We start from the raw sequence: 13478 nt of genomic DNA, 5'->3' as shown, positions 1-13478 counted from the left end.
CTGCAGAGCTTAATTTTGAAATGGCCGATAATTATCTCTTAAAAAATTATTTTTCGGAAATTTTTTTTTCATTAATTCCAAGAAAGAGTGGGAATGCCTTATTTATGGAAAGAAGCTCTTGGTCCTCGCGGCATGTCTATCCTAGGGTATGTCTTCGAAGAGATAAATAAATGATATTACAAAAATGCTCCAACAGATAGAACAAAACAGTGAATCCCAATGCACTTAAAAACAACTGAAAGAAATACGCCACATAAAACAGAATGAAACAAGAATGATTAACATCTAAAATATATTTTTTTTAAATTCTGGAAAAAAGGGGAAAGGCTATGCACAGAGAGAATATTTTCAGACTTACGGCAAAAGTCAGTTATCTACACATTAGCTGATTCCAACGGTTTTTCATTTTAAATCTTGAAACTAATTCACCGGTACTAAAACAAATTGGAAAACCAAGTAAAAATTTACTATATTTAATATATTTTTCCGGAAATCTCCCCCACCCTTCTCGTGGTAGTGCTATAAAAATCCCCACGTGCCTCCTAGTGCTATAAAATCAGGTAAATTTTATTTTAGACAGTCAAGGAATTTAGTGTGACTGGGGCTAGTTGGCAATTCAATATCATTGATTTCAGACACTAACAAACAAGTTTCTTACATTGATCTTGTATTTTTGGTTGTCTTGTACCTTAAAATCGTTTTGCGAGCCTCAGCATCGGCTGACCGCTATAAAGACAAAGGACTCAGCGAATTCTCCTATCGAGATCTGTTGAGAATCTACGGAATTTCAGGTAATGTTACAATGGAGTTTTACATCCTTTTGTCAGTATGCTTGTAAATCAAAGCGGGTAACACCACAGGGAACTCTAAAAACGGAGGAATTATGAAAATAATAATTCTTTTGAGGTGATTTTTAGCGTTTTCCTAGAAGGTATGCTAGAAACTTTTCAGGGACTGCCCTTTCTTGAACTAAAAAAATAAATAAAATTCTGCTCCGTTTAATTAAAAAAAATCCCATGATTTAACTTTCGTTAAAACTCAATATCTGTCTTCAGTAGAAAACGCAAGAGGTTAAATGGTTTTTCTAAGATTTCCAGGAAAGTATGAGTCAGCTTTTCGGTTTCAGTCGTTTAGTCGGATCTCTTATCCAAGCTCTAAAAGTTATGGCAAGATCGCCAAATCAATATAGACCCAAGGGACACAGAGGAGCCTTTGGTACCAAGTTCACAAGAAATATCACAATGTTTATAATTCTACAATGTTTTTCGTGTATTTATACTTTCTTATAGTTCCAACTCTCCCCCCCCCCCCTCACAATGAACCAAAAACCCTTGCATATTGCTTGGTTGTAGGGTTGAATTTATTTGAATCAAGTTGAATTAATGTTTGTTTATAAGTAGGCTAGTAGCTTCGTTTATAATAATGAACCACTCAGTAAAGCGCAGATTTAAATTACATTTACACTTTATATAAAAGGCTTGACAGTATGAAAAGCATATTAGAGAGGGCACACCTTGTGGCCCAGTGATGTAAATAACAAGTATTACTTTTATAGCTCTTTGCTTGAGAGGATCCTTATTAGAATAAAAATTCATTTACTCATTGAATCAGCGGGCGAGTGAAGTCGATCAGTGAATTGCGGTAGAAAGATGAGACTTTTGGAGTATGAATCATAATTTTTTGGGCACAAACAGTTATGGTGGCCAAAAGACCTTCCCTTTTTAATCCTACATGATTATAGGAATACTCGCCTCTTTCCTATTTTCCCACAAAACTAATGTTAAAAAATCTACTCAAATCGAACTGATGATTGTAGAATATTGGAAAAAGGACAAAAAAAAAAATGGAAAGTAAGATACTGTAAGAGTAGAGTATTTGAGTCTCATCTTGGCAAGAAAAAAAATAAGAAAAAAAATGATGGGAGATTTCATGTCAAAATCGTTATTCCAATGAGAAAGATTGAAATATACAAAAAATATTTTTTGGAGGCAAACTCTCCAAAATACCCTGAATATGATATTGAAAATGAGTAGAAATTAAATCCAAAAATTAAATTTTTCCATATACACACATATATATATATATATATATATATATATATATATATATATATATATATATATATATATATATATATATATATATATATATATATATATATATATATATATATATATATATATATGGAACACCTATTGCTTTTTGCGAGCAAAACCAAGGTTCGCTGGCTTTTTGGCGGCTTTGCTCGGGCAGGGCAGTAAATAGTCTAAATATAAAACAACAAAATCCCCTCCAAATGCCACGGCATAATATGGTAGAAGGATAATCAAATAAATAAGCAAAATAAAAAAATAAAAATAAAAACTAAATTTACTTTAACCTCAGAAGAAGTTTAAAAAAGAAAACAAATTAAAACATAACTACAACATCACGTACCCTGTTATCACTAACTTAATACTTTAACATTCAACTTCTTAATTACAGCGAATTTGTTATATCTTCGTTACTCCTTGATAAAATATATTAACAAACAGCAATCAAAATTAAAATGCAAAAAATAATAATACTAATACTCATGACTATTTACTTATTACAATTTTATTTCATCAATTTTATATCCTATCAATTTCATAGCTAAAATCATATTTAAAAAACAATCTATTTTAACAGCCTTTAAAATTCACTTACATCACAACTGTTTTTAATCCCATCTAACAAATTCTATAACTTAGCCCTCTTAAACCAGAGAAAACCTCGATCTAGTCGTAACAAAATTATTAACATGGATTTTATTCATCGACGTTATGCTATCGGAATGAACCTCATTAACATGAGTGAGCACACCTAGAAAAGAAGCGAACTTAACTAATTATGCATTCAATAGAAATTGCCACGTTAAAAGTAAATTAAATAGCTTTGGAAATACTCATCTGCTAATAGAAAAGATACCCTCCTCCCCGTTAATCGAACATTTATTCATCTACATGCATAACAAAAATCTAATCTCAATTTTTGTACCATACAAATGTAAATTTCCCCCAAAAAGTAAATCAATAACTGTACCCTTTACCCACCAAGCAAAAATGTAGGGCTTGAACTAACAACACCCTCAGGGAGTTTCTTATTCTCTACAGAGTGAATTAGCAGGGCTTGTTTAATTGGTTTTACAAACATTAAACGGGTTACATCCGGAGTTCACAGACATACCGAAGCTCATGACAATAGTCTTTGTCGGCTCCATTAATACACAGATGAAAAAAAAAAAAAAATATATATATATATATATATATATATATATATATATATATATATATATATATATATATATATATATATATATATATATATATATATATATATATATATATATATATATATATATATATATATATATATATATATATATATATATATATATATATATATATATATATATATATATATATATATATATAGTGTGTGTGTGTGTATGTGTATATTAGCGCAATAGCACAATAACTTAACTGTTATAAAGAAATGAGACTTTTTTTTTAATATTAGACATGTGAATAGCCAAATAATATAAATGATTATCCTCTGGAGCCCAATGTGGAGTCACAGAAGTACCCTACCACCGACACTGTCCCATGACAATTTGATAAGCACTGACTACTGGCTACCAATCTGAAGATCAGGAAGGGGCAAACATTTATGACGGAGAGGAGAAAGGACCTCGGTGCTAAAATGAGGACCTTGAGGTCCCTAGGGTGTCTTCCTTAAGGTAATCTTCCTTAAGGTAAGGCCAGGGATGGAAAATATCAAACAGTTCGTGGTAACGAACTGTAAGTAAGGAGCGACCCGGCTCAATGGTAACCGAAACTCTAAAAAACGGAATTTTGGTACCAATAGATACATCAAAAGAATCAGATTTTAATTCTGATTTCAAAAATATAAGTTTCATCAAGTTTAATCTTACCCATCAAAAGTTACGCGCCTGAGAAAATTTGGCTGATTTTCGAAAAAAGGGGGGAAAACCGCCTAAAAGTTATAGAACCTTAATGAAATTCACACCATCAGATTCAGTGTATCAGAGAACCCTACTGCAGAGGTTTCAAGCTCCTATCTACAAAAATGTGGAATTTTGCATTTTTTGCCATAAGAAAGATCACGGGTGCGTGTTTATTTTTTTTTTGTTTTTTTTTTCCCCAGGGGTAATCGTATTGACCCAGTGGTCCTAGAATATCGTAAGAGGGCTCATTGGAACGAAAATTAAAAGTTCTAGTGCCCTTTTTAAGTGACCAAAAAAAATGGAGGGCAACTAGGCCCCCTCCCACGCTCATTTTTTCTCAAAGTCACTCAATTAAAATTTTGAGATAGCCATTGTGTTTAGCATAGCCGAAAATCTAATAAATATGTCTTTTACGATGACTTAATCCCCCACAGTTTCCAGGGAAAGCGCTGCAAGTTATGAACTTTGCCTATTGTTTACATATTGTATTGGTTATTAGGAAGCATACAGACATTTCCAGGAAGGATTTTTTTCTGGTGGGGTGGGGGGCTGGAGGAATGGGCTACTCGGGAGAATCTTTCCATGGAGGATGTTTTCTTGGGGTAAGGAACATTTCTATGAAGGGGGCGCCGGATTTCCCAGCATTATTTAAAAAACGATCAGAAATTAAATAAAAAAAAACAAGTACTTTCAACTGAAAGTAAGAAGCAACATTAGAACTTAAAATGAAGAGAAATTATTACGTAGAGGAGGGGGTTCTCCCCCAAGTCAATACTTCACTCTTTACGCTAAAGTTTTTTTTTTAGTGCTTTCGAAAGAGCTATCTATTTTAATTAAACGGCCTTTGTGATTTAGGGGTTTGTGAGTTAAATTTTTTTTTAACTTTAAACGTAAAGAGCGTGGTCTTGACTAAGGGGAGAACCCCCTCATATACATAATAACATATACGTAATAAAAAAAAACAATAAAAAAAAACAAGCGATACGGCTCAATAGTAAGCGAAACTTTTAAAAATTGAATTTTGATGTCAATAAATGTATCAAAAGAATGGTCTTATAATGCTGATTCTAAATATATGAATTTTATTAAGTTTAGTATTACTCATCAAAGGCTACGAGCCTCAGAATACTCACCTGATTTTTTAAAGAGGGGGAAACATCCCCTAAAAGTGAAAAATTTTTAATGAAAATCACACCGTCAGATTCAGCGTATCAGAAAACCCTATAACATAGGTTTCAAGCTCATATCTGCAAAAATCTGCAACTTTGTATTTTTTGCCAGAAGAAAAATATACGAATATAGAAGTTCGTTACGTAAGTTAATTTGTAAATGACGTCAGAACCAAATTTAGAAACAACCATTTAGCAAAAGAAAAGTAAAATTTTTATGCAAATTTTGTTTACTTATTCAATGACGGTGAGCCAAAATCAATGCTGCATTAACTAAAAAATGATCAGAAATTAAATAAAATACAAGTTTTTTTAACTGAAAGTAAGGAGCGACATTAAAACTTAAAACGAACAGAAATTATTCTGTATATGAAAGGGACTGTCCCTTCCTCAACTCCTCGCTCTTTACGCTAAAGTTAGACTTTGTCTCATAACTCTATTTTTTCAAGCAATAAAAAACTTTAGCGTAAAGAGCGAGGCGTTGAGGAGGGGACAGCCCCTTTCATATACGGAATAATTTCTGTTCGTTTTAAGTTTTAATGTCGCTCCTTACTTTCAGTTTAAAAAACTTGTTTTTTTTATTTAATTATGAATAAAGAATCATTCCACTTTACCTAAATCAGATTGTTTCATTGTAACAATTTCATTTTCGAGAAGAAAGTCTCTTTCAACAGGTTCAACAGATCTTCTCCACAGCTTTGGGTACCGTCTTTTGAAAGATTTGATATCCAAACACTCTGAAATATGCTCCTGAAGGACCCATATTTCCGCTCTGGGGTCATAGGGCGGCCAGACATACTCAACTATATTGGAAGCCGTCATTGCCTCCATACAACTAAAATTAAAATGAAGTGGTTAAAGCAGAGAAAAAAAAAATATTTTGCTTTCTTTCTTCTTTCTTTTTCTCGAAGAATTACTTATGTTTTAAATACCCAGTGACCACTCCAATGTTTACAATGACGATAACAAAATTTTGTTTGGACAATTATCTATGATTCTAAATTTCTAATACACTTTACTGTTCACAGTTGAGGTAGGTGCAAAACAAGGTTGCATCCTTACCCCTTACATTTGTATTACTAAGACAGATCTTCCTTAAGGCCCATTTACAAGAGATTTTACTAATACCGAATAAAAATACGAAAGTATTAATAAAGTTAGATAGCGATCTCAAAGGATGGTCCAAAGTAGAGGTAGGTGCAACCCAAGGTTGTATCCTTTCCGCTTTTATCTGCATTACTGAGCAATGGTGTCAAATGGGAGAAGGGAATGCAGAGAAGACATTTTTTTTTTGGGGGGGGGGGGGTTCATTGAAAAAAGACAAGTTTGCCCCCCCCCTTGATTTTGAAAAAAATATTCTCCCCCTAAATTTTTGTCAATCGTCAATCGGCACTGTTACTGACACCGATCTTCTTTAGCATAAACCCCTTAAGCAAGTTCATGATATACGGCAGCGATAAAGAGGTCAGATTATATCTAACTTAGATTATGCCAACCATCTCAATATTACTTAGGAACATTGTTCATTAGGTCTAATCGTGCCCGTAATAATCTTAATAAACAAGGGGAAGCTAAATAAGGAAAACATTACTAAAAATAGCTGCAATGAAGACAAAATATTTTATACTACGATATTTTACATAAGGTATTACGAAGCTAGGAAATAAAGCGCTGGAAGAAGTAGGCAAGTTTCTTTCCTTGTACAGTGCTATAAAAAAATGTTTTTTAAATTAAGGCTTAGGCAAATTTATTGTGGCTTAATTATGCTATTATATTATGCTATTATATTGTTTTAATATTATATAATAACGTTATAAAACAACGTTATATAATAACGTAATATTATATAATAAACGTATAATAGCGTTTAATATGCTATTAAACGTTTAATATTATATAATATTAAACGTTTATAATAGCGTTTACAATAGTTTGCATTTGCAATCTGGTTACTCCAAGTTTTCCACGGTTTATATATCTGGTGATTTAATATACGGTTACTCGTCATTCTAGTAATCCAAAAACAAAAATCTATAGATGACAAAGAAACATTTTTATACGCCGTATTGCCAGAAAGGACTGTCTCCACGTGGACGAACGTTTTTTGGATCAGAGTTGAAAATAAGTTTGTCGGGCTGACAAAATCGTCTTTAAAGTAAATAAAATCTTTGTGCATGTGCTCTGGAAAACATATGATACTGGCATTTCATTCCAGACAGGCATTCAAAGTGCTCTTTCTTTAAAAGAACTTTCTATCAAGACATAAGAAAAACTTCCCCCTCAGTTAGACATACCAGCCGGAATGGACAACAACATCGTTTCGTCGTTTCCGCTTGACACAATTCGTCATCTTCTATCAAAAATTAACTTTAGCATTGCTTACCTCTCTCCCAGGAGTGTGGTTTCACGTTTAGACCTTTTAGCCGCAGGAGTCATTGAGCTACTATCACGCGATTCTTCATCAGCTTGCAAACTTAACTCTCTCTTCTCGGCTTTCTAAAATTACAGTCAAGAAACGTGAATCAATTTGTAAAACATGATACAGTTATAAAAACTTAAATATGTTCTGATACAACACTGCCTGTACAAGACCTACGGCAAAACGATGAAAGAACAAAAATAAAAACAAAAGAAGGTTATTTTTAGCCAATAACTGGCTGAAAGTAATTTATTTTTGACTTTTGCTTAATTTTTTTTTCGTTGTTTGTCGCAAATCATTCAAAAAATTCGAAGAATTCGAAGGTTTGAGATTAAACTGCTTAAAGGTTATTATTATTCTTTATAGCATTGTTATGACAGTCAAGTTATTATGATTTTAATTGTTATTATTTTTTTATTTAGTATAAAATCAGCCTGAATCCTACAGAATTGTTTCTCTTTGCTACTAGTTCATGTTTATTACAATCAGAGGATATAAAAGGAAAGCATTGCAGGCAACATGATGAAGAAACAGATCCGTGAAGCTCATTCTGACGCCACTTGTTAAGTATAAATTGCACATTTTTAGAAACAAGCTAGTATCAAGGATTTTTTGAAATAATCAATTGCAAATATGAGAATAAAATAGTAAATATCTTAAAATAAATTATATATCTTAAAATAATATAATTATATATAATATAATTATATATTATAATTATAAATAATATAATTATATAATTATATATCTTAAAATAATTATAAATTGCACATTTTTAGAAACAAGCTAGTATCAAGGATTTTTTGAAATGATCATTTGCAAATATGAGAATAAAATAGTAAATATCTTAAAATAATATAATTATATATAACATAATTATATAAAATAATATAATTATATAATTATATATAAATAAATTATATATCTTAAAATAATTATAAATTGCACATTTTTAGAAACAAGCTAGTATCAAGGATTTTTTGAAATGATCAATTGCAAATATGAGAATAAAATAGTAAATATCTTAAAATAAATTATATATCTTAAAATAATATAATTATATATAACATAATTATATATTATAATTATAAATAATATAAGTATATAATTATATATAAATATAATTATATATCTTAAAATAGTTATAAATTGCACATTTTTAGAAACAAGCTAGTATCAAGGATTTTTTGAAATAATCAATTGCAAATATGAGAATAAAATAGTAAATATCTTAAAATAAATTATACTAAGCAGTCATTACCTTAAATAATTCAGATTTTAAGTTCCCCGATTATGCATATTTGTAAATGTGTCAGTTCTTTAAAAAAATATCTTTTTTGAAAAGTAATACTGCAAGGGTCCTGAATATATAAAAAAATAGATTTAAATTTTGAACGTTATAAGTTTATGGGAGGTTTTGTCTGTAGGGACTTATTTTCAAAATGTCAAAGAAAACTTATTTTTTATCCCTTCTTTTTTCATTCTAAATGTTGAAAAAGATTCCCGTTTCAGTGGTGATTCCAATAAACACATCGTATGAGTTGAACTTCATTCAACTGGAAAGAAAATTTATATAACAAAGATTTTACAGGAAGTTACCATTTTTCGTAGATATTTTTCTAATCCAGAATGTTTCTAATTAGCATCTTCCGACTTTACAGTGTCTATATATCCAGAACCAGCCAAAAAACTAAGTATTTTTTTTTTTCAAATTACGCTTTCAAAAACCAAAAAATTTTGATTCTTTTTAAGAACACAATTTCCAAGCCATCAAAAAAACTTTTATACTAGACCAAAATAATCCAAAGATCATTGCACTGCAGGCTGCAGGTCATAGCCAGCACTTAAAAACAAATAAAAAAAAAAGCTTGCATCAAATACACCAAATTCAGAAGTCTTAAACTTATGACTGCAAAAAAGAAAACAAAAGTTGACGTTAGCGCCATCTATAACTTTCAAGAATTTTAAATATAAGTTCTACATAATTTCCGGGAGTTTCCAGTAAATACGTGCTTTCCTGAAAAGAAGTGGCAGCTCTATATCCTCATCATAATATTTGACATGGATGGCCTTAACAGACTGGTTAATTATGTCTAAGAATATTCTTGAATGTTAAAAAGAAACAAAATGACACTGCCCAACAAAGAGCAGCCATTCCATTTCGTAGCGCCTTCCCCTCAAAACATCAGTTTCGACATAAACAACTTTCAAGTTTTTAAGTTGTATTAGGGAATTATCAGAAATCACCTTCATAGGACATAGACAATGAACGACTAATATACTAATAACTTTTCCAGACTATTTTTTCTGATTTTTAGAGGAGCCCTAGTCTAGTAGAAAAGTTGCCTAATCCTAACGTTATGAAGGTTTGATTATATCAAACTTTGGGTGTCTAATCACTTCAAAGACTTCGTTAATCAATTCAACATGGATAGTATTCATAGATGGGATGTTAATCAGAAAACCGTAAAAAATGCAAGGAATGCCTTAGTGAAGTGGGAGGGCTGAATTGTACAGACATTACAAAACTAAAACCTAAAAAATTTTCTTTTTCAACTTCTTTTGTAATTTGTTACAAAGTAAAACACATCAGTCAAAGAACCTGTTTTTCAAAATTGTTAATAATTTTTTCACTAAATCTAGCTTTATCGGCTGAACCCAGGGCAAAAAGCTTTCTGAGAGATTTATTTGACACGAAGGACCAGGAATGACAGGAATGGCCTTAATAGACTACTTAATAAAGCCCAACAAGGATTGCCTTAAACATTAAGGAAGAAAAGGTATAAAGATATTTAATGAGATTTCAAAACTTGAATAGTACTGTCATCCAGATTTATCAAAATTATAGCCAATAGCAAAATGTACTTGGTAAGTTAGGCGATTTTACCTTACTCTTAGATTTAAACCAGTCTTTGTTTTAAGACTAGGGTTGTTTAAATTTTCAATGAATAAAGCATTCAAAAAATGCTTTATGGCAACCTTTGAGCTAAAATTGTAGTTTGTCACGAAATAGCAGAAACTGCTACTTTCTTCGGCACAATCTTTTCCGGTAATTAAAAAGGTGAATTAACTATTAACTTTTCTTTCTAAAGATCCTTCTTCTGATGTTCTAAAACCATTGGTTGAATAAGATCAACTTTAGGAAAAAACAAATAAGCACGTATCCCTAACTATCCTTCGTGGAAAAAATACAGAATCTCTCTTTTTCGTAGATTAGGGCTTGAAACCTATGCAATACCGTTCTTTTACGATGAATTCAATGTCGTAATTCTTACAAAAAATACTCGTCCTTTTCAGGTTTCTTTTCCCCTTTTTTGAAAATTTGGAACATTTTCTCAGGCTCGTAAATTTTGAAATTTAAACTTAATGGATTCTATATATTTCAAATCACAATAAAATGCCTGTTCTTTAGTGCACATATCAGTATGAAAACTACTTTCTTTACAGTTTTCGTTTATGTTCCCCTTAATACACAAGGCCTCTTTGAAGACCCAGGATCAAACATGTCCCTTTTCCCAATAAGAAAGGTTATATATAAACAATGGGCAACATGCGTAGCTTCCAGACCTTACCACAGGGACTGTGGAGGGAACCAAGAAGGGGATAACTTTTATCTCCTAAAAGGTATCATAATGCAAAATTGCAGTCTCTCACCTTTCTACATTGATACTTATACGCTGTCGTCTTTTTACAGCACCTCATTGCTCTTCCACTAGACGCCACTTATCAGTTTATTGAAACTATCTTTTTCTTTAAAACAGCACTGGCAAAAGGAGCCTTTCGTACCTTGACAAGTTACCCAAATTGTCTATTCAGGGAAGGGATAATTTACACCGAATAACACGTATCTTGAATGCGCCATTACAAAATCTCCTTTCTGTATTGTGACCTCGTTACTTCCACATTGTCATCTCTTTGACCTTATTGTTCTTCCACTTGACCAAGTTCATTGAAACTATTCTTTTCCCTAAAACAGTTCCGGCACAAGAGGCCTTTGATTGCTTGACAAGTTACACAAAATGTAATATTAGCACATGCAATCAAAGAAAAATTCTACTGAATAAAATGAATTTGTAAATAAAAATGAACTTTATGTGATGTCTAGATGTGATGATCTGTCAATGGAATAGATATCTTAAAATACACGGAACTATTCAAAAAACGTTGACTTTAACAACTCATTTGGTTTTGCAGAAACAATTTTTCGTTTTTTTTTAAATGTTATGCAGCTTAAAGCCACTTTTTCCGTTGCAGGGAGATTTTTGAGTTATTTTTTTCTAAAGCCAGTCTGCCATGACACCATAAAAAAGCTGGGTTGATATTTGCTAGGAAAATTTGTGATCGTAAGAAATCAATGTACCTTACTTGTTTTATCGGGGGCCTTGGCTTGATTGAATCCCAGGCGGGAATTTTGTCTTGATTGTTTAAGATTCAACTGGTGTCTTGCATTGCTGTAGAACATTCACAGAACTAATTAAAATCGGAGATTTTATACAATCCAAAAAAAGTTAACTCATAACACCAGAAAAATTAAATTGTGAAACTTAAAAAAGGGACCTGTAAGCAAAGTGGAAATTTTTCTTAACATGTGCCTTGAATATAATAAATTATCCTAATTATATTGTAATCGCTAATGATGGTAACATCACATGGTGGTATCAAGCCACCTGAAGCCAGTGTACAACAACTAAATCTGCACGCTCTTCCTCCATCCAAACCTTTTCAAAGCATCAGACTTTACTCTCTCCCATGAAGTTCTAATCTCCTTCAAATTCTTCTAATGACCTCTCCCACGCAAATCGAGAACGACCTGCTTTTCGATTGGCCACTGATGGATAGCCAAAAAAGCAGTAGACTAGGCAGAAATAATTCATCAATAGTGTTGAACTTTTTAGAATGCCCTATGGTGGCCAGTATAAATATCATACACAACCCCTTTTCCATTAGAAAACTCAACTTTTAGTTTTAAGACTAAAATTGTTCACTAGACTAGACTTTCAACGAAGGGATGACTCTATCTCCCGAAGTGCAAATATTCACTCATAAATTAATTTTCTAACCTTTTTACGGGCTTCTGCTAGCTTCTGTGCCTTGGACTTTCTTCCTCCCCGTCTCCTCCAATGAACGAACACAGGCTCCATATCTTCTTTTGTCTGTGTCTCATCATTTTGACTCATTAGCTGATCGGTCATCATAGATGAATTCATACTTATATCAAAATCAGGCCCCATCTGTAACGACTATAAAAATAATGTTCAATCATTCTAAAATGGCATAAATACACAAAGAACTGACACCTAAAAGAATATTCTTTTTATACAAATGAACAGGAAACGACTTCATGTTCAGAAACACACTTTCTTCTAAAACACAGTGACATCTACTATCCGAATATTTCGCGATTCTTAACCGAAATTGAGAGTGACTTTCTAGAAGATCTAGAGAATGATGAATTTATTTGGTGTAAAAAATAGAAAATTATGCTCAAGGGGATGTCTACAAATTATAAAAATCTTCTAAAAGAAGGAAATTTTGCGCAAAAATCGTTCTTTGAGTTTGTATTAAGTTCACCAATATCCGATTTTGCGGTTAACATTCTTGACTTTTGGTGGTTACAAACAACGGGTGACAGGTTATTACATACATAGGCTTTGGTTCACATAGGATTGATCCTTGCAAAGGGGGTCAAGAACCTGGAAAGCGTTGTTTTTACTCATAAACGTTTTAATTTTTACTGAAGTTCCTTTGAACTGACCTTTGAAGGCAGCCCTTTTATCATCCCCCCCCTCTTAAATTTACATGAGTAAAATTGTGCCACTCAGTAAATTGTACCTTTCACTAAGTGGAACCCAAGAAGAAACATATAAAATAGAACAAAATGGTCCAAATGGAATAGAGGTAA

The 13478-nt window shown here is 31.9% G+C and overlaps 1 protein-coding gene across 3 annotated transcripts in view; it reads right to left on the bottom strand.

Annotated features, from left to right (window-relative positions):
* e(y)3 (PHD finger protein enhancer of yellow 3) overlaps positions 1-13478 on the bottom strand; it is a 64495-nt gene that overhangs the window by 24746 nt on the left and 26271 nt on the right. For 2 of the 3 annotated variants that reach the window (XM_089092481.1, XM_089092482.1), the window contains exons 3-5: positions 12637-12816; positions 7541-7653; positions 5772-5992 (exon numbers count right to left, since the gene is read on the bottom strand). In XM_089092481.1, coding sequence (XP_088948607.1) covers positions 5772-5992; positions 7541-7653; positions 12637-12816 — 514 coding nt within the window. The remainder of the gene's footprint in view (positions 1-5771; positions 5993-7540; positions 7654-12636; positions 12817-13478) is intronic. The other variant, XM_089092483.1, reaches the window with a different exon arrangement.

The sequence above is a fragment of the Artemia sp. Qi Xiang Cuo genome, chromosome 7 (assembly GCF_049724085.1).
Source record: "Artemia sp. Qi Xiang Cuo chromosome 7, ASM4972408v1, whole genome shotgun sequence".
Lineage (NCBI taxonomy): Eukaryota > Metazoa > Arthropoda > Branchiopoda > Anostraca > Artemiidae > Artemia > Artemia sp. Qi Xiang Cuo.
Note: the sequence above shows the minus strand (reverse complement) of the source record. Positions and strands in the feature narration are given on the sequence as shown.